The sequence below is a fragment of the Mustela nigripes genome, chromosome 17 (assembly GCF_022355385.1).
Source record: "Mustela nigripes isolate SB6536 chromosome 17, MUSNIG.SB6536, whole genome shotgun sequence".
Classification (NCBI taxonomy): Eukaryota; Metazoa; Chordata; class Mammalia; order Carnivora; family Mustelidae; genus Mustela; species Mustela nigripes.
Window position 1 is genome coordinate 2,517,276 of NC_081573.1, and position 25,776 is coordinate 2,543,051.

The 25,776-nt window shown below is 43.2% G+C and overlaps 1 protein-coding gene across 3 annotated transcripts in view; it reads right to left on the reverse strand.

The window, feature by feature from the left end:
- The window catches only part of LOC132005466 (zinc finger protein 93-like), a 95,324-nt gene that overhangs the window by 60,942 nt on the left and 8,606 nt on the right, over positions 1-25,776 (reverse strand). For 2 of the 3 annotated variants that reach the window (XM_059382635.1, XM_059382637.1), the window contains exons 2-4: positions 22,344-22,402; positions 17,854-17,980; positions 16,049-16,144 (exon numbers count right to left, since the gene is read on the reverse strand). In XM_059382635.1, the coding sequence (XP_059238618.1) occupies positions 16,049-16,144; positions 17,854-17,980; positions 22,344-22,358 (238 nt within the window). In that variant the 5' untranslated portion in view covers positions 22,359-22,402. Of the gene's footprint in view, positions 1-1,179; positions 3,494-16,048; positions 16,145-17,853; positions 17,981-22,343; positions 22,403-25,776 lie in introns of those variants that run through there. The other variant, XM_059382636.1, reaches the window with a different exon arrangement.

Below are 25,776 nucleotides of genomic sequence, written 5' to 3' on the forward strand. Positions count from 1 at the left end.
ATTTATTTGACAGAGAGAAATCACAAGTAGATGGAGAGGCAGGCAGAGAGAGAGAGAGAGGGAAGCAGGCTCCCTGCCGAGCAGAGAGCCGGATGCGGGACTCGATCCCAGGACTCTGAGATCATGACCTGAGCCGAAGGCAGCGGCTTAACCCACTGAGCCACCCAGGCGCCAATTTTTTAAAATTCTTAAAGATTTTCTTTATTTGACAGACAGAGATCACAAGTAGGCAGAGAGGCAGGGAGAGGTGGGGAATCAGGCTCCCTGCTGAGCAGAGAGCCCGATGTGGGGCTCGATCCCAGGACACTGGGACCTGAGCTGAATGCAGAGGCTTTAACCTACTGAGCCACCCAGGCGCCCCCATAAAATCTTTAAAAAAAAACTTTATTCATTGGAGAGAGACAGTGAGAAAGAGCATGAGAGGGGAGAAGGTCAGAGGGAGTAGCAGACTCCCCGTGAAGCTGGGCACCCAATGTGGGACTCGATCCCAGAACTCCAGGATCATGACCTGAGCCAAAGGCAGCCGCTCAACCATCTCAGCCACGCAGGTGCCCCGCAGACACAATCTTAGTATTTGTACACTAACTCTCCTATATATAATCTCTGATATGGAGTGAGGAGGGAACAGTCCTTAGGCATTTTCTCACATACATCCATAATTTTCTCTCCAGTACGAATTCTGTGATGCCTAGTAACAGTCGTTTGCAGCTAGAGGGTGTGCCACATTATTCATCGGCTGTCATTCCAGTATGAATTCTCTCTTTACTTAATGCGTGCATGCTGGACAAAGGCCTTGTCACACTTGTTATATTTGCAAGGTTATTGCCCAAAGTGAATTCTCTGATGTGCATGAATGGGTAAGCACTCCTTAACTGATTTTTCTCACATTCTTTCTTCTTTTTTAAAGATTGTATTTATTTATTTGACAGAGATGGAGAGAGAGCACAAGTACAGAGGAGGGATAGGCAGAGGGAAAGGGAGAAGTAGGCTTCTTGCAGCACTTGAACCTGGGATCAGGAACAGGGTCTAAGGCAGTCACCTATCCAACTGAGCCACCCAGGTGCCCCCTCTCACATTCTGTACACTGGTAAGCTATCTATCTAGTATGAATTTTCTGATGTTTAGTGAGGATTGAGTCCCGTTAAAGTCTTGCCACATTCTTAGTGTTTGTAGTTTCTCTCCAGCATGAATTCTGTGATCAAGGAAGGTCTGAGGGCCACAAAAAGGCTATGCCACATTCTTGACTTTCATTAAGTTTTCTCTCCAGTATGAATTCTGCGATGTTGATTAAAGAGTGAAGACCACTTAAAGGCTTTGCCACAGTCTTGACATTGGTAAGGTTTCTCTCCAGTATGAATTCTGCGATGCTGAATAAGGGTTGAGCTGTGGTTAAAAGCCTTGCCACACTGTTGACATTGATAAGGTTTCTCTCCAGTATGAATTCTGTGATGTTCAGTAAGACTTGACCTCTGCTTAAAGGCCTTCCCACATTCTTTACATTGGTAAGGTTTCTCTCCAGTATGAATTCTGTGATGTCGAGTAAGCACTGAGCTCACGTTAAACCTCTTGCCACATTCTTGACACTGGAAAGGTTTCTCTCCAGTATGAATACTGTAATGCTGAATAAGGGTTGAGCTGTCATTAAAGGCCTTACCACATTCTTGACATTGGTAAGGTTTCTCTCCAGTATGAATTCTGTGATGTTCACTAAGACTTGAGCTCCGGGAAAAGGCCTTGCCACATTCTTGACATTGGTAGGGTTTCTCTCCAGTATGAATTCTGCGATGTTGAGTAAGGCTTGAGTTGTGGTTAAAAGCCTTGCCACATTCATGACATTGGTAAGGTTTCTCTCCAGTATGAGTTCTGTAATGCTGAGTAAGGGCTGAGCTATTGTTAAAGCCCTTACCACATTCTTGACATTGGTAAGGTCTCTCTCCAGTATGAATCCTGTGATGTTCACTAAGATGTGAGCTCTGGTAAAAGGCCTTGCCACAGTCTTGACATTGGTAAGGTTTCTGTCCAGTATGAATTCTGTTATGTTGTGCAAGCCTTGAGCTGTAAACAAATGCCTTGCCACACTCTTGACATTGGTAAGGTTTATTTCCAGTATGAATTATATGATGTTCAAAAAGGGTTGAGCTGTCATTAAAGGCCTTGCCACATTCTTTACATTGGTAAGGTTTCTCTCCAGTATGAATTCTGCGATGTTGAGTAAGTTGTGAAGGGCAGGTAAAGGCCTTGCCACATTCTTGACATTGGTAAGGCTTCTCTCCAGTATGAATTCTGTGATGTCGAATAAGGGCTGAGCTCTGTATAAAGCTCTTACCACATTTTTCACATTGGTAAGGTTTCTCTCCAGTATGAATTTTGTGATGTTGAATAAGCTGTGAAGTGCGGTTAAAGGTCTTGCCACATTCTTGACATTGGTAACGTTCCTCTCCAGTATAGGTTTCTCCATGTCCATTTATTGATGGACATTCCTTAAAGGTTTTACCACCACCTTCACATTTGTGTATTTTTTCCCCAGTATGCATTTGCTGATGTTGAGATAGTGTTGAGTGGCAGTCAAAGGATTTACCACATTCCTTCAAACTGTAAGCTTCCTTTCCCCTAGGAACTATGTTATGTATATTTAGGCTTGATAACTGGCTAAACATGGTCCCTGCTTTATTAGATCTGAATAGCCTTTTTCCCTCATGGATTCTCTGATGATCACCAACACTGGAGGACTGGTTATGAGCTTTCCCACATTCATTGTATTTATGAGGACTGTCTCCCAAATGGTGACCATTATGTATACTGAGGTTAGAGGCTGGATTAAAGCCTTCCCCACGTTTATCACATTCATAATGGTTCTCTGCAAACCTAGCCCTGACACATTTCTGAACACTGGAGCCCTGGTTCAATGTTTTCGCAAATTCAGTGCACTGAGCTATTCTGTCTTCAGTGGAAACCCTCTTGTCATTCTGGAGGGTCAACTCCTCAGTGAAGCTCCTCTCGTATGGATCCCATGGAGCACTTTGTTCTTCATTTCTAAATCTCTGATGATCAGAAATATCTGATTGAAAAGTGAGGCCAATCTTATCTTTCAAATGGGTCAAATCATTATTCTCAGCATGGTCTAGGTTACTTTCCAGATGTTGCAAATGTTCTGTCCTCAAGTAGCTATATTTGAATATTTGATTGGAGCTTGTGCTGACAGAAACACACTGCTCTGCAGAAACAGTTGACTTAAAGAGGGAGGTTTTCCACGGCGATTTATATCCATCACCATTTTGGACACGGAGATTCTCATTAAGGACCATGGCTTTGGTTTGGGTGTATCGTCCAGGATTTCTTTGATGCCCATCACAATCCCCATCACTGTCCCAGTCTGTACATAAGTGCAAAGTCTCAACAGCACTATGTTTGTATCTGTACACTGATACTGTCTGGAAAGAATCTTCTATGCTCTGCTTTAGCAGGAAACTCTGGGTGTCATGGGAAGATACAGCTGAAAAATACCAAATAAAAGTAAAATCACTGCACTTACTACATTCAGAAGAATAAACTGAAGACTTTTTAAATAGAACCATCAAGTGAATCAGACAAAGTCAGAAAGATGGCTAAGAAGGAATCATCAGGACTTCATTTCTCCATGGACACACAACATGAACACAGTGTACTGAGCACAGAGTCTAACATAATTCTGCTGTATGGTCATGATGTAGCACAAATCACTTTCCTGTATCTCTAATAATCAGGAAAATAATCAGGAAAAGGGTCAGCAGAACGATGGATACTGAAACAGAAAACTGAAATGAACCAACTAGAGTACAGTAAAAATAGAACATATCATCCACAGGAAGAATTGTTTGTCAGAAAAGATCAACACCACTGACAGCCCATGAACTAAATTAAGAACATGGAAAAGACCAACTAAAGTGAGAGGTGAAGAAGTGAAAGCAGATACAGTATAACTGACCGTAGAAATAAAAGTAATTGTAAGAGGCAACAATGGATAATCAGTGCCCACAAATTGTTAATAAAAGGCAAGTATACATTTCAAAAATGTATAACCAATTTAGACTCCCATCACTCAGAAAGTAGAAAAAAATCTCAACCAATCCATAAATACGAAGCCAAATGAAAGAAGAATAAAAGAAAAAAACCCAACAAACAAAAATTGTGTGCCAGATGAATTCACTGGATATTCAAACAGACACTGAAGGAGAAAGGACTGCAAATCTCCTCAAATATTTCCAAGGAGTGACAATCAGAGAAGCTAGCAGAACACTCTCTCTGTGGCACTAGCATTACCAGCTCATCCAAGACAGACGAAGACACTACAAATGATGAAGTTTACAAACTACCACCTGTGAGGAATATTCACTCAAAGTCCACAATAAAATAGAGGAAACTGAATCAAACACACATTTTCCCTTTTTACAAGATGATCAAGTAGTAAATGGACCTGGAATTAAGGGTGCTCCAACATACAGAAAACCATAAATTAAAGACCCCACATTAACAGAACAAAGGTCAAAAATGACATGATCATATTAATAGAGACAGAATAGAAATATGGTGGTATTAGACAACATGTCATGTTAAAAACACTCAAGGTAGAGAGAGAAGGAAAACCCCAACTGATGAATGCCAGATGTATGAATACCTGAAACCTATTCAACAGGGAAAGCCTGCAAGCTTCTCCTCTATGATCAGCAGCTAATGAAGTAACCCACCACTGCCTTGAATATGCTTCTGGATACTCCAGTCAGAAGAATTATGCAAGCAAAAATAGAGTAAAGGAATCTAAACTGAAAAAGAAACACTGAAATTTTCTCTGTTTACACATTACACAATTATAGAAATCCCTAAATATCATCATTTTAATTTTTTTTACTGTTTTTATTCCTTGTTTGTACTGTTCATTTCTGCCAGTTTTTCCCTACTAGGCTTTCCATTTCCCAATTTTTTTCATCTTATATAACACAGAGTCAAGAAAATGTTTGAATAAACAACTGAATTTCCACCAGAAGAATTAAAAAAGGAAGAGAATTAAATGAAACTTAGTAGAGGAATAAAATAAAGAAAAACCCAAAATAAAATAGAGAGCAGATTAACACTAACGGAACACTGAGTGTAATGTCCATTTCAATCAATAAAATAAAACTGTCAATGCTTTAACTCCATAAACCATTATGTAATAACAAAAAGGTAAATTTAGGGAAAAAAACAGAATTTCTAAAAATAGACAAGTTATTAAGAATGAATTACTAACCTTGAACCAAAAAAATGGGAAATCTCTTTAGACCAGTAAGAAGCATGAGGGTTCAATTTGGAAGCAATACTCTCCCAGCACAGAAAAGCCCAAGACCTGGGAATCTTATTATTTTTGATGGTGGCTATGAGTTCCCTAAATAAATCCCATGTTGCATGATTCTTCTCCCTCCCTTTGTTCAAATTCAGTATTTTCCTTTATTTTTTCCTCTATGTGACAAAGTCGTTTTTCTGCTTCTTCCAGCATCCTAACTTCAAGCCTGTTTCTAATCTTGCTTACTGCATTGTTTTTAGAAAGATTTATATATTTTTAGAAAGACATATATTTGGGATGGGGTCAATCTTAAGGGTTCAGGTAGGAATTGCAGAGCGAGGAAATCACATGCAGGCATCACACTAACTGCAGAGGCTGACTTAAACCTGGATCCCAGGACCCTGATATCAAGATCTGAGCAGAAATCAGGAGTCAGTGGCTTACCCAAATTAGCCACAAAGCACTCAATTTTTTTTTTAATTTTATTCTTATTTTTTAAAATTTTATTTATTTATTTGACAGAGATCACAAGTAGGCAGAGAGGCAGGCAGAGGGAGAGGGAGAAGTAGGCCCCCTGCTGAGTAGAGGGACCAATGCGGGACTATACCAGGACCCAGAGATCACGATCTGAGCCGAAGGCAGAGGCTTAACCCATGAGCCACCCAGGTGCTCCCCACCCAATTATTTTTTAACTCTTACCCCTGTGGTAAAGTTCACACTATTCTTTTCTCAACCCTTTCAGTATCCTTGTGATTGATGCCTTCAATTGTCCATCAAGCTCCTTACTACAATCTGTTTCCACTGCATCTCTGGCCCAGGTCTCATCTGCTGATTTTGTTTGGATAAATTCTTTCATCTTGCATTTTGTCTAGTCTTTACCTTGCTCTCTGTGACAGAAAAGCCAATGATGTATCCTTCCTGCCAGGGGTCTGCAGGGCTCTCCTTGCCTGCTACAGTCTCCTTCCTTGCCTGCTTGGTCCCTGGCCTGAATGTGGCCAATTTGAACTAGGTGAGCTCTGGTCTGCTCGTGAAAGGAGACCTGACATCAACTACCCCAGGACTGCAGCCCTGCAAAATCTTTTCTCAGGAGACAAGATGTAGGAAGGGGCTCACCTTGCTAAGCCTGAGACAAGCCTCACTGAGAAGGGCAGTCTCCTCAGGTCACAGGGGGTGGGGCCTGGTGCAAGCGAGGCAGACAGCCAGGGTCCTCACTGAGTGGGGCTCCGTCTTTGTGCTACAGGATGGGAGAGGGAAATGGTACCATCCAACTCCCATGTTCTGTGAGCCACGTCACTGAATGTTTCCTCTCAGGAATGTGCTCCTAGAATACTGAATACTCTCCTGACTGCATGCCCCAGGTGTTCTTGGGATGGCTGTTTTCATGCTGTGAGCCCCCAGGTTCTTTGTCAGCATTCTCTCCAAGAGCACCCCCGTGCCCTCCTGGTTCTATCCCATCCAAACTTACGGACCATTCAAACTCCAGGTTTTAAGATGTGCTGGTTCCGGGGTGCCTGGGTGGCTCAGTGGGTTAAGCCGCTGCCTTCGGCTCGGGTCATGATCTCGAGGTTCTGGGATCGAGCCCCGCATCGGGCTCTCTGCTCCACAGGGAGCCTGCTTCCCTCTCTCTCTCTCTCTCTGCCTGCCTCTCTGCCTATGTGTGATCTCTGTCGGTCAAATAAATAATAATAAAAAAAAAAAGAAAGAAAGAAATTGAGTCAACAATAACCCATTTAAAAAAAAAAAATAAATAAGATGTGCTGGTTCCATGAACTCAGAAAATTCAGCCCTTCTCCCTCTCTAAGCCAATGGCTTTGGGAAACCTCCTTAGGCATCTCCTGAGTGCTCCTCTGTTATGACACCTACTGCACAGCCGGGGCTCCCTGCCCTCCACAATGCTATACCCCTCTCCTCCCTAAACCATGTCTTCACACTATATGCCATCTTCCATGTGGCCTCTTCTCTCCATTCACTTGGTAGTCTTTCCTGTCACTCCTCAGCCCAATGTCTGGGGCATTTAGGATGACCTGACAGTTGCCTAGTGGTGCTCATGACAGGACACGTGAGTCTAGGATCCTCCTACTCCAGGGCCATTGCTTCTCCTGGGAAGCCTTACTGTTTTAATCCTATTAAAACTCATATGGATTTTACAAAGCTGGTACACAAATCAACATATAAAAATTAGTTTTGTTTCTACACAACAAAGAACAATCCCCCAAACTGAAACATCATACTTTTAGAACGAACACCACTCCCCCATAAAAATGCTTCCAATTTAACATAATGGTAGAAGTCAAACCAGAAATTATGGAACATGTAATGTACTATGTAGGAATCAAGGAATGAATAAATTGAAAACACATCTATGTTCCTTCACTGGAATACTTGAAATGCAATAAATCTTTTTTTTTTTTTAATTTAGTTATTTGACAGACAGAGATCACAAATAGGCAGAGAGGCAGGCATAGAGAGAGGGGGAAGCAGGCTCTCTGCCAAGCAGAAAGCCCAATGCGGGGCTTGATCCAGGATCCTGGGATCATGACCTGAGCCGAAGGCAGAGGCTTCAACCCACTGAGCCACACAGGTGCCCCGAAACACAATAAATCTTGAAGCGATCTACAGAAAATGCAATCTCTACCAAAACTCCAATGCTATTTTTGCACAAAGATCAAAACCCACCCTAACTTTATGTGGAAGTCATGGGATAACCCATACACAAAATAATCTGGGAAATGAAGAGCACGTATCCTGATTTAAGGCATACAAGACACAGTTATCAAATAGAGTAGAACAGCAGAATAATGGAAGAGTGTAGGTGAGCTAGATGTGTACTTCTCCAGTATTAATGGATATGACAATGAACTGAAGATCTTAAAAGTCATATTCTGATTTGGATATATGGATGGGTCTGAGTTTCTACTTTTCACAAATGTGCCACTGATGTCATACATCAACAATCTATGTTTCGCTCACAATTCCAGGACTGAATTATGATGAAGAGTTTCAAAGCGGGGGGCACCTGGGTGGCTCAATGGGTTAAAGCTTCTGCCTTCAGCTCAGGTCATGTGTTACAGGATGGGAAAGGGAAATGGTACCATCCAACTCCTGTGTTCTTGGAGCCACATGTCACTGAATGTTTCCTCAGGAATGTGTTCCTCAGGATTGAGCCCCACACAGAGCTTTCTGCTCAGCAGGGAGCCTGCTTTCCCCTCTCAATTCCTGCCTCTCTGTGTACTTGTAATCCCTCTCTCTGTCAAATCAATAAATCAATAAATCCTCTCTCTCTCTCTTTTTTTTAAGGAGTTTCAAAAGATCCTAAAAAGGGGAAAGAGCATAGAGGTGAACATGGAGTCCTTCCCTTCCCATCATTCTTCCTTCAAGCCAACTGTATCCCTGTATAACCATATTGACCAGTCACTCTTCTCTGGACATCTTTTTATTTTTCCTTCTTCAATTCACTGCACCACCATATTCATGGAAATGGCTCCCTCTTTCACAAAGAAATGCACGTGCAATCTGCTTCTGGATGTAAGGCTGGATTTTGTACCAGAAACCACTGAATCCATGGTGTTCATAAATTTCAAGTTTTCCCTGCATTTTTACTAATACCCATGGCTTCAGTTTATGGAATTACTTGTTTCAACTTAGGCTTCCTCCTGAAAACTGACTTTGCCTAAATTGAGCACAGTTATAAAACTTGAAAAACCCTCTGTTCACTCCGGTTAGGAGGAGTGTAGGGACAGCATGGGCTCTGATACAACACAGGGACAGCTTTCCCAAATACTGGAAAGGCTTTTTGAAGCAGAAATGATCACTGCTGGTTAATTAGTGTTTTCCTTCTCCATGAATCGGTGCCTGGCACATAGATCAGAGCACAGGAGATTCATCATGGGGCTGAGTGGAAGTGAGGGAGGGCCCTGCCAATCACAGGTCATTATGCTTACAAGGTCACCCATCCATCCTGCATCAGACCTATGATGGGTTATATTCCTGGGATATCAAATCTTTGTGCAACTGCAGAACACACCTGGCTGGTTCTCACTAGCAGTACCCAGCAGCCTTCTTCGTCTTCAACATCTATTGTCATGTGACATCTTTAAACTATGCCCACCATGTTTCAATCAACCAATACCCCTTCTCAATGCACTCCACATATCTGGGCCTCAGAAAGTACAATTATCTCTGTCATTCAATACCAACTGGTCCTCAGGACCAGCATGGAATACATTACATCATGAGAAAAGCATCGGCCGTCCCAGACAACCGCATTTCCCAGGAACGAATCTCAGTCCCATTTACTCATCATGAGTAGCTTCTCTAAGGCCTTGCAGTGACCAAAGGGACCTCTCTACCAGATCTTTGTTCACATTTCAAGAGTTCACCGTATTTCATTTCCACAGTACTTCCCTTTCTTTCAAACTGTCACAACATCATGTTTTATCTGTCCTCACAACTTCCAGTGCCAAGTGCCTAAACTAATCCTGTGGCCCAGTGATGGATTTTTGCTTTTCTTCCAGTGCAGTGGTGGCAACATTGTATTTAAAATGCACATAGGCCTCACATGATCCTGTTATCAACCATTTACAGTTGCATCAGAAAACTCCAAGCTACTCCTAAGGCCTGCAAGGGCCTGCGTGGCTTATGTGGGAGGGGGCGTGCAGTGTCAAAGAGGTTTCCAGAACACAGGAGGGAAAGTCAGCTGTGATGCCTCCATCACTGGAATGGAGAGGAGACAGAAGAACTGGAGAGGGTTTGGGAAGAAAGAAAGTACATTTTTTCCTTCAAGATTCAGAGTCAGTAGAATAGCTTTGGACAGAGGTCCTCTCCCCACATGAAGAATTCAGGCCAATGTTTTACCGTGGACCTGTTTCATCTCTTCTACTGGGCTGCTCCATCACTCCTAACAGAAGACTGTGTTCTTTTTAAGTTAGAAATCTACTCAGCTCCCAGCCCTGTCCTATCTTTGTTTCCTTCAACTAAACATTAAAACAAAACAAAACACCCATGACTAATGAAATCTCCACATTTTTACCTAATCAAATGTTTACATTAGAGTGACCAATTTGGGGATTCCTGGGTGGCTCAGTTGGTTAAGTGGCTGTTTTCGGCTCAAGTCATGATCCCAGCGTCCTGGGATTGAGTCCCACACATCAGGCTCCTTGCTCAGTAGGGAGCCTGCTTCTCCCTCTGCCCCTGCCTGCCACTATATCTGCCTGTGCTCACTCTCTCTGACAGATAAATAAATAAAATCTTTAAAAAATAAATAAATAATAAATAAAGTGACCAACTTGGATGATGTCACTTCCCAGAAGGGAAAAGAGTAACAACTAAGGAACTCTTATTTCTCCAATTGCAAAAGAAGGAGTGAAGTCTATCAGTTTAACTAAATGGAATTTATAATGCTCTCTGGAAAATTACTCTCACATTTTTTTTTAAGATTTTATTTATTTGTCAGAGACAGAGGGAGAGCGAGCAAGCAAGCACAGGCAGACAGAGAGGCAGGCAGAGGGAGAAGCAGGCTCCCTGCCAAGCAAGGAGCCTGATGTGGGACTTGATCCCAGGACCCTGGGATCATGACCTGAGCCGAAGGCAGCTGCTTAACCAACTGAGCCACCCAGGTGTCCCTACTCTCAAATTTAAATTAAATTTTGGATATCATGTCATTCCATGGAAACCCTTGTTAAAATCTCTATCAAGGTAGGTAAGCAACAGGTCGACACAGGAATAAGGAAAACAGAGTTGATCCTACAGGAGTAAAACCCAGTTATGTAAGAGATGATTCACATGGGCAGATTCTCAAACTAAGATACATGAGATGCAGGAAGCATAAATTCAATACAATGCAGAGAAAACTATTTCTGTTATAAATCTAGAATCTCTTTGCTTGCTAGGAAATCATCAATTTTCAAACTTGGAAATGACCTGGTTTGAACCAAGATTCCTTTTCCTTCTGAAGATACAGGTACACACACATATGTATGTACATGTGCTTCTTCCTAGTTAGTTCTGTGACTGCAAAAATCTATCTTTATCTTAATATAACACATTGCATTGTTGCAGATCAAAACCCTAAAACTCTGCTTATGTTCTCTATGCTCACAAAACAACAGGAGAAACATACAGGGTAAAATTTGATCGACAGTCCTTGAGAATTGTGCAGCTATGGCTTATCATTGTATTTCTAGTGACTCTGTTCAATTAGCAATTGTTGGGTAGTATCCCTAGGCATTAGATGGTGAGCCATGGTTCAGGACAAGAAAAAGAAACTAACATTTATGAAAATCATTCACAAGAATCTTTATCAAAATCTTAGCAATAAAAAAAATCTTAGGGGCGCCTGGGTGGCTCAGTGGGTTGAGCCACTGCCTTCGGCTCAGATCATGATCTCAGAGTCCTGGGATCGAGTCCCGCATCGGGCTCTCTGCTCAGCGGGGAGCCTGCTTCCTCCTCTCTCTCTGCCTGCCTCTCTGCCTGCTTGTGATCTCTCTCTGTCAAAATAATGAATAAAATCTTTAAAAAAAAAAACATAATTTTGAAATAGAGAAATACACTCAAAACCATTCTGTGAGGTCAGCAGTACCCTGATATCAAAGCAGTATAAACAAAAGATAAAAGGGTAGTTTATCTGATGAAACTTCTGCTACTCTGGCTTTGGACATCCATCTGCATGTACAAAATAGAGTCAAAAGAAAAAAAAAAGAATCACACTGAAAATACTGATCCCTCTCTAGAGATCCACCTGCCCCTGAATCCTTTCAGGTCTACTAACAAATACAGTTAACGACTGAGTAACATGCTTTTCATCAGTAATGGTCCACTTACACAGACAAGTTTATCTTGAGAAATCCAGTGCACTACAGTAAATGTCTGTGCACTATGATTGCCCTAATATTTATTTCTTCAAATTACTTCCTTATAAAACTATGGTATATACAGTGGACTACACACAGGATGACTCACAACATGTTGTAATTAACCCATCAACCACCACAGATGAAAGGAGACTTTTGAAACAGAATGACAGGGGCACCCAGGTGGCTCAGTGGGTTAAGCCTCTGCCTTCAGCTCAGGTCATGATCTCAAGATCCTGGGATGGAGCCCTGCAAGGGCTCTCTGGTCAGCAGGGAGCCTGCCTCCCCTTCTCTACCTGCCTCTCTGCCTACTTGTGATCTGTCTGTCAAATAAATAAATAAAATATTAAAAAAAAAAGAAAGAAAGAAAGTAAGAAAATCACTAGTAGGATTCTCAGTAGTCCAAACAGGAATGGTACTCAGGTACTCAAAGATTGAAAAATAGCCTCCAACAATACTTAGCCTAGAAAAATTCTTTTCCATAGAGGCAGAAACAAAGACATTCCCAAGTGAAAGCCCCTCTACATTTACCAGTAGATCTGTCCTCCAAGAACCATTAAAGGAAGCCTTTCTAGATGAAACAAAAGGATTCTAATCAGAAACTGAACCACAGAAGAACACAAAGCTTCCACTGAACATAAATATGTAGACAATTACACAAAGCTTCAGTATTGTGGGCACCCGGGTGGCTCAGTGGGTTAAGCCGCTGCCTTTGGCTCAGGTCATGATCTCAGGGTCCTGGGATCAAGTCCCGAATCGGGCTCTCTGCTCAGCAGGGAGCCTGCTTCCTCCTCTCTCTGCCTGCCTCTCTGCCTACTTGGTGATTTCTCTGTCAAATAAATAAATAAAATCTTAAAAAAAAAAAAAGCTTCAGTATTGTAATGAGATACCAGTCACATCTGCTACACAGTTTTTTTTTTTTTAAGAATTTATTTATTTATTTGGCAGAGAGAAAACAAGTAGGCAGAGGAAGAGAAAGCAGCAGGTTCCCTGCTGAGCAGAGAGCCCAATGAGGGGCTCCATCCCAGGACCCTGAGATCCTGACCTGAGCCAAAAGCAGAGGCTTAACCCACAGAGCTACCCAGGTGCCCCCGGAGTTTTGTTTTTAAAAAATCATCAATGTAGGTCATGAAGTACACAACATAAAAGAATTTGTGATACCAGTAACAAAGTGGGGAGGGGGTGCAGGGATGGAGACAGGAAGAAGAGTTTTCTATGTAACAGACACTGAGTTTTAAATGGTTTATTTTGCAGCTAAGTTGGTTTTTTTTTTTTTTTTTAAGATTTTATTTTTTGACAGACAGAGATCACAAGTTTGCAGAGAGGCAGGCAGAGAGAGAGAGAGAGAGAGAAGAGGAAGCAGGCTCCCCACTGAGCACAGAGCCCAATGCGGGACTCGATCTTAGGACCCTAGGACCATGAGCTGAGCCGAAGGCAGCGGCTTTTTAATCGACTGAGCCACCTAGGCGCCCCTGCAGCTAAGTTGTTTTAAAGAATCTTTAAGGTAACCACAACGAAAATACTCATGGAAGATAGAAAAGTCAATGAGAAAGTTACTAAGGCATACCATGGGTATTAATCCTACAATTAAAGATAAAGTAAATCTCTCATATTTCATACCAAAACATGATACAGAAGTATAAAACGATTGAAAATTACTTTGAATTCAAAAAAGTCTCTCATGCAGAGAGAATAAAAATTCACCCACAAATATATGCTGAAATGAATTCTGTGTTGATGACGACTCACCTAGACATAGTACAACATTCACTGACCACTCATCATGGAGAAAAAGAGTAGGGGTCACACAGTATGTATGTGCAACATACAAATACAAGACAGACACACATAATTTACAGGCAAAAAGCATAAAGGTCATTCTGTTTTGAGTTACATTAATGAGTAAATTACACTCACATGGTCTTGAAATACACTGAGCTGAAAATTCTCTCCCTGTAATAACACACACAGATAAAACCCAATCCACACCTCGCTAATATTGTGCAATAAACCAGACATAGGAAGCACATTATTAGGAAAACAGAGTAAGAGAAAAATCAACCCAAGAAATTCTAAATAAAACACTGATGCATGACAGAAAAAGAAACTTCTCTATAACCGTAATTTTAAACAGTATCCTCGTACCCATGAAAAGGAAGCATTTGATTGGCATGCCTTCATAGACTATAAAATTATAGAGAATTCTCATTAAAATCAATCATAAAAAGGTATAAATGAAAATTTTACAAACACTCAAGCAGCTTGAAAGAAATGTATTACATTATTAATATATTCCTCCTCATACACAGAATGTAATGCTATAATCCATTCTTTATGATAGAGGAAATGAATAATATCTTCACTTCTAAATAAACAAATACCATGAAAGTTGGAAAATATGCTAAGAGACAGTGTATAGGAAATCAGTATTGGGGGTTAAATTCTGATACATTCTGAGGAAAGTAGAAGAAAAAGCTCATGATTAATTACCCATGAAGCAATACTGCATTACTGAACACAAGGATATTTCAAACATAGGGGACTGGGGTACCTGGGGGGTCATGGTCAGTCAAGGAGCTTCCTTCATCTCAGGTCATGGGCTCAGAGTTTGGAGATCCAGCTCCACATAGGGCTCCCTGATCAGCAGGAAGTCTGCTTCTCCCTCTCCTTTTGCCCTTTCCCTACTCATTCTCTCTCTGTGTGTCTTGAACAAATACAATTTTTAAAGAAAATATATGGGAATTTTACTAATTGCCTAACTCACTTCTTATAAAGCACATGCCCATGTCGTATCGGGACATTTGACATAAAAAATTCAGAGCTAAATCTCATATAGAACTGATTAGAAAGTGAAAACACACATGACAAAGTCACAAGAAGTTCATAGAAGAAACATACGATGATGCAATTATTTAAAAATAAGGTAATAAATGAGATTTTATTAAAGGCTACAAGTTCAAGTTCTAAATGTGCTAGTTCCCCAATAGAAATTATGTAGAAATTCTAAGAAACAGAGACATTACATTATTTCACCACTGGGGAATGGAACTCATAGAGTGGAAATTTCTGTATTTAATACAAAAGAAAAAAAGAAAAAAGACCATTTGAAGAGAAATAAAGCAGTATATTTAGGGTGGTGCTTTGTTATCGATGAAGTTACTGAATGATAATTTTTTAAGACTAAGATTAAAGCTGTGGTAGAGGGACGCCTGGGTGGCTCAGTTGGTTAAGCAGCTGCCTTCAGCTCAAGTCATGATCCCAGCGTCCTGGGATCGAGTTCCACATCGGGCTCCTTGCTCAGCAGGGAGCCTGCTTCTTCCTCTGCCTCTGCCTGCCATTCTGTCTGCCTGTGCTCGCTCCCCCCCCCCCCACTCTGATAAATAAATAAAATTAAAAAAAAATTAAAAAAATAAAAAAAAAAGCTGTGGTAGAAAGCATAAGTCAGAAAACATTAAAAATCTGTCTCCAGTGTTCTGGGAATTTCTGCACTAAACCCCAGTGTGCATACAACTACCCTGACCTACTTGTCTCATGATGAAAATCAGAATTGACAAAGGCCAGAGCGTATGGGTCCTCAGAAAATAGAGAGATTTCCCCAGGTCCTCACAGAAATGGAGCAGCTCTTAGATTAGGGGGGCCCTCCACCTCCAATCATATCTCCTGGCTCTCCCTGTGGATGTGATAGACCATTACTAGAGCTGAAGGAGAATCCCTAGAAAATTCAAGAGCTTGATAATGTCAGAGAAAAGATGTCCCTCTGGGATCCAGTGAGAGAGAGAGAACTGGGCATGTCTCCAGCTGATTTTCATTCAAGGAGAGCTACTTGAACCACAGCTTACGGTCTACCTTCCTCCTTCAGACTTGGACCTCCCCTCTGTCATCTGCCTCATTCATTCTCACCTACCTGGATGGAAGCCTCCGGTCTCCTTTCTCTTCACATCCCAGAGCTGCTTCTCTTGCTCCAAAAACATGATCAGGTCTGGCTTTGACAGAAGGAGACCTGTTTATGAGGAAAAAGGAAAGTGACTATTGCTGCCGATTCTAACTTCCCATCAGGCTTGTGTTCAGTAGAGAAGAAAGGACATTGTACAATTCTTGAAAATTGTTTTGTGAAAGCTGTTTCCCAACAGTCTCTTTAGAACACACTGGAGGCATTTCCAATGTTCACATCCTGACCTCCACTTCCAAGTAGTAGACATGATAGTAAGAGAAAATTTCGGGGCACCTGGGTGGCTCAGTGGGTTAAAGCCTCTGCCTTCAGCTCAGGTCATGATCCCAGAGTCCTGGGATCAATCCCCACATCACCTTTTCTGCTCAGCGGGGAGCCTGCTTTCTCCCAGCTCCCCGCCTGCCCCTCTGCCTACTTGTGATTGCTGTCTGTCAAATAAATGAAATCTTAAAAAAATTTTTTTAAAGATTTTATTTATTTATTTATTTGTCATAGAGAGAGAAGCGAGAGCGAGCACAGGCAGAGTGGCAGGCAGAGGCAGAGGGAGAAGCAGGCTCCCTGCCAAACAAGGAGCCCAATGTGGGACTCAATCCCAGGACACTGGGATCATGACCCCAGCCAAAGGCAGCCGCCTACCCAACTGAGCCACCCAGGCGTCCCTTAAAAAAACATTTTTAATTTAAAAAAAAAAAAGAGAGAATGGGAAATTTCAGTTTAAGAGGTAAACAATGCCATTCTATGTCATCAAGTGTTTAGAATTGCCATTCATCTACACCAGGGTTGATATTACCTTGAGGAAGGAGAAGCCGAGGCTGGAAAGGAAGTATCATGAAGATTTTTCTCCATCTACAAACCTCTACTTATTCCCCTCTCTGCCTGGATCTAAATTCCAGTCATTCAAAGAGAATTCTCAGAGACAGTCTTCACAGGAAGGAATAAAACCCTGAGTGGGCACGCCAGACAGAATGGCTAAAATTAACAAGTCAGGAAATGACAGATGCTGGCCAAGGATGCAGAGAAAGGGGAACCCTCCTCCACTGTTGGTGGGAATGCAAGCTGGTGCTGACACTCTGGAAAACAGCATGGAGGTTCCTCAAAAGTTGAAAAGAGAGCTACCCTACAACCCAGCAATCGCACTACTGGGTATTTCCCCTAAAGATACAAATGTAGTGATCCAAAGGGGCACATGCACCTGAATATTTACAGCAATGTCCACAATACCCAAACTATGGAAAGAACCTAGATGTCTATCAATAGATGAATGGATAAAGATGTGGTATATATACACAATGGAATACTATGCAGTCATCAAAAGAAATGAAATCTTGCCATTTGTGATGACATGGATGGAACTGGAGGGTATTATGCTGAGGGAAATAAGTCAATCAGTGAAAGACAATTATCATATGATCTCCTTGATATGAGGAATTTGAGAGGCAAAGTGGTGGGTTTGGGGGGTAGGGAAGGAAAAAAGAAATAAGGTGAGATTGGGAGAGAGACAAACCATAAGAGACTCTTAATCTTACAAAACAAACTGAGGGTTGCCGGCAGGGAGAGGGGTAGGGGGAGGATGGTTGAGTTATGGACATTGGGGAAGGTATGTGTTATGGTGAGTGCTGTGAAGTGTGTAAACCAGGTGATTCACAGACCTGTCCCCTGGGGCTAATAGTACATTATATGTTAATAAAAAATAAGAAATAAAGTTAAAAACAACAGAACCCTGAGTGGGGTTTGGGAAATCTGGAAGGAGTCGTCCTCACCCAGGAAGCAGAGGTGTCCATAGTTCTCCAACATCACATCCCTGTACAGTTGCCGCTGAGTGTGGGTCAGGCATCCCCACTCCTCCAGGGAGAATTCTATGGCCACATCCCTGAATGTGAGCTGTCCCTGCAATAAATACCACAGTCACCAAGTGGCCATTGACACAGTTCACGATGGTCCCTAAGATGAAAGAGGAAGTTAGTGTCACCACCTTGAACCAGACCTGACCTTTCCTTCTCTAAAAGAAAAACCTATGGGGCAGGGGGCTGCCTGGCTGAGAACTTTCACTCCTTTCACTCCCAGAAGTCAGCTCTATCAAATACACAGAGGTGACAGCCCTCCTTGTCCAGTGCAAAGTGTTGGGATGTGGGAGAGGAGCCTATGGTCAAGCAATTCTAGACATGTTTCTGATGTGAAATATTGGGGTTCTGGAGTGAATGATTAAGAAAAGATTGTTGAGATACCCGTGGTAAAAACACTGTGGTCCTAAAGCATGGGGAGAGGAAAGTTGTGAACAGTGACTGCTTCTAAGCTGTCAGGTAGGGGAGGAGTGAGGGATAGCAGGAGGCTCTTAGGAATTTGGAAGCAAGTTTCCAGGACCCTCAGGGCCTCCCAGCTGGTGTTTTGATGAGGCCACTCACTGTAGAGTAACACTTTAGTCAGGAGACCCTCCAGATACCTATCAGTGGGCCACAAGCTTGAAGGAGGCTGGCCAAGCTACATTTAGGGAATAGAGTACAAGAAGTCTCCAAAGCAACTTTCAAATGTTAAAGAGGAATTAGAGGATCCTGGAAGTCTGGCTATTGTCAAGCTAAGGATGCTTTTTGCATCCAACAAGACATTAACCTTGAAGCAGTTGTGAATTCCCTGAGGAATGTCCTACTCCGCCTTTCTCATATGTTTTTCTAGGTTGGAAGTTGAAGGAAATTTAATTTTATCTGTAAGACCTATTCAGCCAGAGCAGCCCCACCCCAGTTGAACTGCCCTTTTGTTAAGACTTAAATTGACCTTGCCGCCCCCCCCCCCTCAGGGGAACTTATTTAAAAGCAAGTCTGGGAAACCAGTCCCATGTAACAAAGTCCAACTACAAAGGTGGGTCAGGCCCAGTGGGGGCACATACTGTCTCCAAGCTACCAAGGAGTATGGGTCCCCACCCTTTGGGAGCCTTTTGGCACCAATCCTAACCAAGGAGTGATAGGCTGGTTCAAATGTCTACTAGGGTAAATTTTTTAATTCAATTGGTCACGTAGCATCACTGTGGAGTCTCCTCTGTGTGTTACAATCTCATTGGCCACCTGTGTGTGGCCAGGCCCAACCACATGGCCTTTGCTCTATAAAAGTTAGTCTGGAAAGGAGGGGTCATCCTCTCTGTAGGGGCAGCCCTGACCAGTCTGTTTGATGGTTGGTCTGATTCTTGATGCTTGGCGTGAAATAAAGCCTTGCTTGGCTTTTGCTTTGTATCAGTCTCACTCCTTTAATCATGGACCCCTTATTGGGGTACCCAATTTTGGGGGGACCCAACATTATCCACACCTTTTTTTTTTAAGAATTTATTTATTTGAGGGGCACCTTGGTGGCTCAGTGGTTAAAGCCTCTGCCTTCAGCTCAGGTCATGATCCCAGGGTCCTGGGACTGAGCCCCACATAGGACTCTCTACTCCGGGGGAAACTGCTTCCTCCTCTCTGCCTGCTTCTCTGCCTATTTGTGATCTCTGTCTGTCAAATAAATAAATAAAATCTTAAAAAATAATTTGTTTATTTGAGAGAGAAACATTGAGGGAGAGAATGAGAGGGAAGTTCAGAAGGTGAAGCAGACTCCCCGTGGAGCTGGGAACCCGATGAGGGATTTGATCCCCAGACTCTGGGAACATGACCCAAGCAGAAGACAGTTGCTTCACCAATGAGCCGAACAGGTGCCCGTCCACACATCCTTTGACGTTGTTCTCCTCCTCAGAAACTACAAGGAAGGGGACGCTGAAGACATAGGTTAAGGGTCTGCCTTGTCTGCCTTCAGCTCAGGTTGTGATCCCAGACTCCTGGCATGGAGCCCTAAGTTGGGCTCCCCACTCAGTGGTGAATCTGCTTCTCCCGTTCCCCCTTTCCTCACTCATGTGCTCTCTCTCTCTCAACTGAGAATATGTTCAGAAAGAAAGACAGGAAGAAAGAAAGAATCTACAAGCAAGATTACCCGAGATCAAAGAAGTTCATATCTGAAATGTGATAGTTTCTGCATATTGCCTAGTACCTTATGTTCCTTACAAATGACAGGAGGGAAAATAGGAACTTTTCAGGGGAGGATCTGGCAGACAGCACCAAGCCAATAAAAGAAGTTCACATCAGCTGAATAGAAACAAACTGCTATAGGCCCCTAATGCACATCAAAGGACACACCGTCCCTGGTGATTCCTGTGGACTCAAAGCGGGAATTCAGAATACAAACCTAATTTTGGAAATACACTGGATATACATAAACAATTCAATCACTATACGATCTGTAGAGGCTGCTTTTAGGCAAGCAGGCTTGAGCAAAGGAGTGGAGGAAGAACCCCAGTGACCACTTGGCTGAGTCCAGACAGGCCCATCGGGGGACCCACCTCAAAATTCCCAAGGCCCTAATGAACCAATGGGCTTCTGAAACCAAGTACAATGACCAAAAATGGGAAGGTTCCACATGTTCCCCATAACTCCCCTTAAGAAAACCCCCTACCCACTGCTCCTTGCAGACAAGCTCACCTGTGCCCTCCTGCCTGCTCATCTCTTAGGTCTTCAATTAATGTCTCCAGTCCTTGCCCTGCCTCAGGGGAATTTCATCAGTGCTGCTGGACGGGCTTCCAGCCAATCATGGACCCACATCTGGGGCCCCATGCGATGGACAGAGACACAACACTGAGCCACCCTGTGCTAGAAATCACTAGTTTAGTCCTTTTTTATTTTTCTTTAATTTTTTTAAAAGATTTTATTTATTTATTTGACAGAGAGAGATCACAAGTAGGCAAAGAGGCAGGCAGAGAGAGAGAGGAAGCAGGCTCCCTGTTGAGCAGAGAGCCTGATGCGGGGCTCCATCCCAGGACCCTGAGATCATGACCTGAGCCAAAGGCAGCGGCTTAACCCACTGGCGCCTCCAGTTTAGTCCTTTTTTAAATTCTAATTACTAAAGATTTATATAATCTTCTTTTTTTTTTAATTTTATTTGTTTGACAGACAGATTACAAGTAGGCAGAGAAGCAGGCAGATAGAGAGAGAGGAGGAAGCAGGCTCCCCGCCTGGCAGGGAGCCTGATGTGGGGCTCAATCCCAGGACCCTGGGACCATGACCTGAGCCAAAGGCAGCGGCTTTAACCCACTGAGCCACCCAGGTGCCCCTATATAATCTTCTTTTTAAAAATTTTATTTATTGGGGGGTGCCTGGGTGCCTCTCTGCTCAGTGGGGAGCCTGCTTCCTCCTCTCTCTCTGCCTGCCTCTCTGCCTGCTTGTCATCTCTCTCTCTGTCAAATAAATAAATAAATAATCTTTAAAAAAATTATTTATTGGAATGCCTGGATGATTCACTGAGTTGAGCATCAGCCTTGGGCTCAGGACATGACCCAAGGTCCTGGGAATGCCTCCCACCTTGGGGCGGGAAGGTGGGGGTGGTGATTGGGTTTGGGGGGGAAGGTGGGATGGGGGATGGGGGGTGGTCCTTGCTCAGCAGGGAGCATTCTCCCTCTACCCACTGCTCACATACTTGTGCCCTCTCACTCATTCTCTAACAAATAAATATTTTTTTAAAAAGGATTTTATTTATTTCAAAGAGAGTGAGAGAGAAAACAAAGAGGCCTCCCACCAGGTAGAAGGAGAGGGAGAGGAGGATGCTGGCCCATTGGGGGTCCGATGTGAGGCTGTATCCCAAATCCCAGGATCATGACCTGAGCTGAAGGCAGAAAGCCCTCTTAACCATCTGAACCACCCTCGGTCCCCAAGATTTATTTGTATTTCAGAGGAGATGGACATGGGCAGAAGAGGGAGTATTGAATCTCAAGCGGCCTCCCTCTGGGTGCAGAGACAGAAACGGGAATACCAGTCCAGGACCCTGAGATCCCTACCTGAGCTGAAATCAAAAGTCCAAGCTTAGTCAATTGAGACCCCCTAGGCGCAACTCCTATCTTTTAAATAGAATATCTGTTTCACATTCTAAAAATCTAGACATACCCGCAACCTTTTTTAGAATGGGAATTTTCAACGTTTTTCTGGACCTCATACCCTTCAAGTTTTTATCTGCATTTCCTTACTCCCTGGCTGCACACAGCTGATCAAGAATGCAAAAAAGCCCAAATGAGAAATGATTTCCCTCCCTGATATCCCAGGACCAGGCCTCCTCAGCCACAGGAAGCTCGGACTTGTCACCTTCCCCTCCGGATCTGCCCCCAACGGAATATTTTCACTCCTCGAGGGGCTTTAATTCAAAGTGACAATGAGAACATGGCTCTGCTCTGCGGGGACACCAGGCTCACCTGAGAACCGGCCATTTCTGCCTTCGCCTCCACCTCTAGATTTCGTCCTCACGAGGGATCTGTGGGGAAATCACAGCTGCATCAGGAGAAAATGCCCTGAAATCCAGCAACAGAGCTCCTTCTCCTAACTGCTCACCGGCAGGCAGGACTCAAGAGATGCAGAAAAGGCCCAACTTCCCAGTCCTTTGTGTCCGGAGCAGCTCAGAAACTGTGAGCTCCCGTGAGGACACCCATCGCTGCATTTTCCTCACCTGCTTTGTGGAGAGAGAGGGGTCCCCTGCCACCGCCACTCACAATTTCAGTGTCAGCATCAGAACCGAGGGCTGGAGGGACCCGACCCTCCCAGACTCAGGGAGCAGAGACCAAAGCCACAAACCCACTCTCGGAAAACCACCAAAAAGCCCTCGGGCTCCGCCCTGGCCTCACTGAGAATCACCTGGAGCCCTTAATTAGCACAACAGTGTTGTTTTTGCCCAAACCAACAGACAGATTGTGAGGGGGAGGCCCGCAGAGACGATCCTTTCTGAAACTCCACAGGTGACCCTCCCGGGAAGGAACTGGGGAGGTGACCAGGCCAAGCAGGGGAACCAAGGCTGGGGCTGGGAGCAGAGTTCGAGCCCTGCCTTCTCCACCATCAGGTTTCTGGAGATTGGTTCCTTCTCTCTCTTTCTGTTACACAGAGGGAGACCCCTGACAGACCGAACTTTCCCAAATAAATGCAACTGTCTCTTTCAAGGTAAACACAGGATTTCAGAGCTCTTCCTTTATCTGCCTTTGATAACCAGCCAAAAATAATGCTCAGGCCAAGAGACATATTTTCAGGCGACATAATATTCCCCTTCCGTAGAATAAGTATTTCTGTTCATAAGGACCTAATTCTCTAATTCTAATTCTAATTCTAATTCTAATTCTCAGCATTCTCAGGAAAATTGGATGTTATCCTTTTTCCTTTATTTTAGCCATTCCAGAAAACATTGAGTGGTTCATCACTGTAAAGTATGAATACTTAAAATAGCTGTCTTGGTGACTGAAATGAAAACCACTTGAAAAGCATCAGACTGAACAAAGGAAAAAGCGATTAATGCTTAAGTGATGAAGTATCAGTATATAAGTGAGGTTCAGTGGGGTGAGGCTTGGAGCTGATGACCAAGAAATTATTCTTCAGACATTTTTGGTGCAAAATGTTGGACACAGGGACAGGATCTTGGGCAGAAAGAGCTGCTGCCCCGGGGCTGTGAGGAGTGGTTCAGTATAGACTTGCCAGTTGGGAGGGGGTCAGGGATGATGTAAGTCTCTAAGGAGTTTTGGAAGCCAGGTTTTCAGGATCTTGAGGAGCTGGGTATTATTGGGGAAAAGGTTATTCATTATTGGTAATAAAACCTTTTATGTGAAACCCTTTAAATGTATGTCAGCAGGCCATATGCTTGGGAATGATTGTCAACACATATCTTGGAGCGTTTAGAGATAAAGTTACAAGGAATAATTACAGTAGACTACCAGGATCCTGGTTGGGGGTAGGAGTCAGTCAGGCTGGTATTGCCGTTTGCCCTTAGCAAAGCCTGAAGGTAGAGGTTGTTGAGTCCCTAGAGGAGAGTCACTCTGCCTGTATCAAGGGCTTGTCAGGGGGTAAGGAAATTGAGTAATTTTTCTTCTGCCTCTGCTTCCCACCTCAGTGAAACTCCCATTTCCAAATAAGTAACCTTTCTTTTCTCCACAAACCTCTTCTCCTCACTTCTCAGCCCTTTGTTTCAGGAACCTGGTTCCTCCCTGACAACATGATGAACACTGCTGGCAGCACAGACACAGTTCCTCTGGAAATTGGCCATTATCCCAAATTTCCCTACAAACCCCCAACCCCTTCCTTTGGGTAGGCTGCAGGTTTGAAGGCCAGACCTGCTGAGGCCTCCTGGGCTGGCAAAGCAATGAAGCTCCGGCTGCCCTTGATCCCCAGCTCTGTCTGCACATTCTGTTCCAGGTCTGAGGCATGAAGGTCAGTTCACGCAACAGAATGAATGTGAGGAGAGGAAAATTTGTTTTTCCTGCGCTGTTCTCAATTCTTCAGCTGGTCTAAGACTTAAAATGATATGAGACATTTTCAGTAGAGAAAACAATGAAGTTCTTAATTATGGGAACATGAAAGACACTTCCTCTTCTCCTCACTTCTCAAAAACGGCTCAAAAACGGTGATTGAAGCTTCTATGTCACAGTGATATAATAAGGAGGAAGTAGGATTTAGAAGTTCCAAGGAAGGGATTATATTCAGAGGAGAAAGGAAAGATGAAATGTTTATCAAACAATGGTTTACCCCTTGAGGTCAGCAATTTTTTTTTTTGCAATTTTATTATTTTTCTTTTTTTTTCTTTTTTAAAGATTTTATTTATTTATTTGACAGAGAGAGAGCACACAGGGGCAGAGAGGCAGGCAGAGAGAGAGAGAGAGGAGGAAGCAGGCTCCCTGCTGAGCAGAGAGCCCGATGCGGGGCTGGATCCCAGACCCTGAGATCACGACCTGAGCCGAAGGCAGTGGCTCAACCCACTGAGCCACCCAGGCGCCCCTGCAATTTTATTATTTTTCAATGTTCCAAGTTTCATTGTTTATGCACGACACCCTGTGCTCCATGTAATCCATGCCCTCCTTAATACCCAACACCAGACTCACCCAACCCCCCCACCTCCCTTCCCTCCAAAACCCTGTTTGTTTCTCAGAGTCCATAGTCCCTCATGGTTCATCTCTTCCTCCGATTCCCCCAAATCACTTCTCCTCTCCAATTCCCAATGTCCTCTGAGTTATTCCTTATGCGCCACATGTAAGTGAAACCATATGATAATTGACTCTCTCTGCTTGATTCATTTCACTCAGTATAATCTCATCCAGTCCCATCCATGTTGATATAAAAGTTGGGTATTCATCCTTTCTGATGGAGGCATAATATTCCATTATATATAAGGACCAGAGCTTCTTTATCCACTCATCTGTTGAAGGGAATCTTGGCTCTTTCCACAGTTTGGTGACTGTGGCCATGGCTGCTATGGACATTTGGGTACAGATGGCCCTTCTTTTTACTACATCTGTATCTTTGGAATCAATTCCCAGGAGTGCAATTGCAGGGTCATAAGGTACCTCTATTTTTAATTTCTCAAGGAATCTCCACACTCTTTTCCAAAGTGGCTGCACCAACTTGCATTCCCATCAACAGTGTAAGAGGGTTTCCTTTTCTGCACTTCCTCTCCAACACTTGGTGTTTCCTGTCTTGTTAATTTTGGCCATTCAATCTGGTGTAAAGTGGAACCACAATGTGGTTTTAATTTGAATCTCCCTGATGTCTAATGATGATGAACATTTTTTCATGTGTCTGTTACAGGTAGGCATCTTTTATGATATAAACTGTTAATCTCTGGTGCCCATGTAGGAAAGAATATTACGGTTTGAAGCC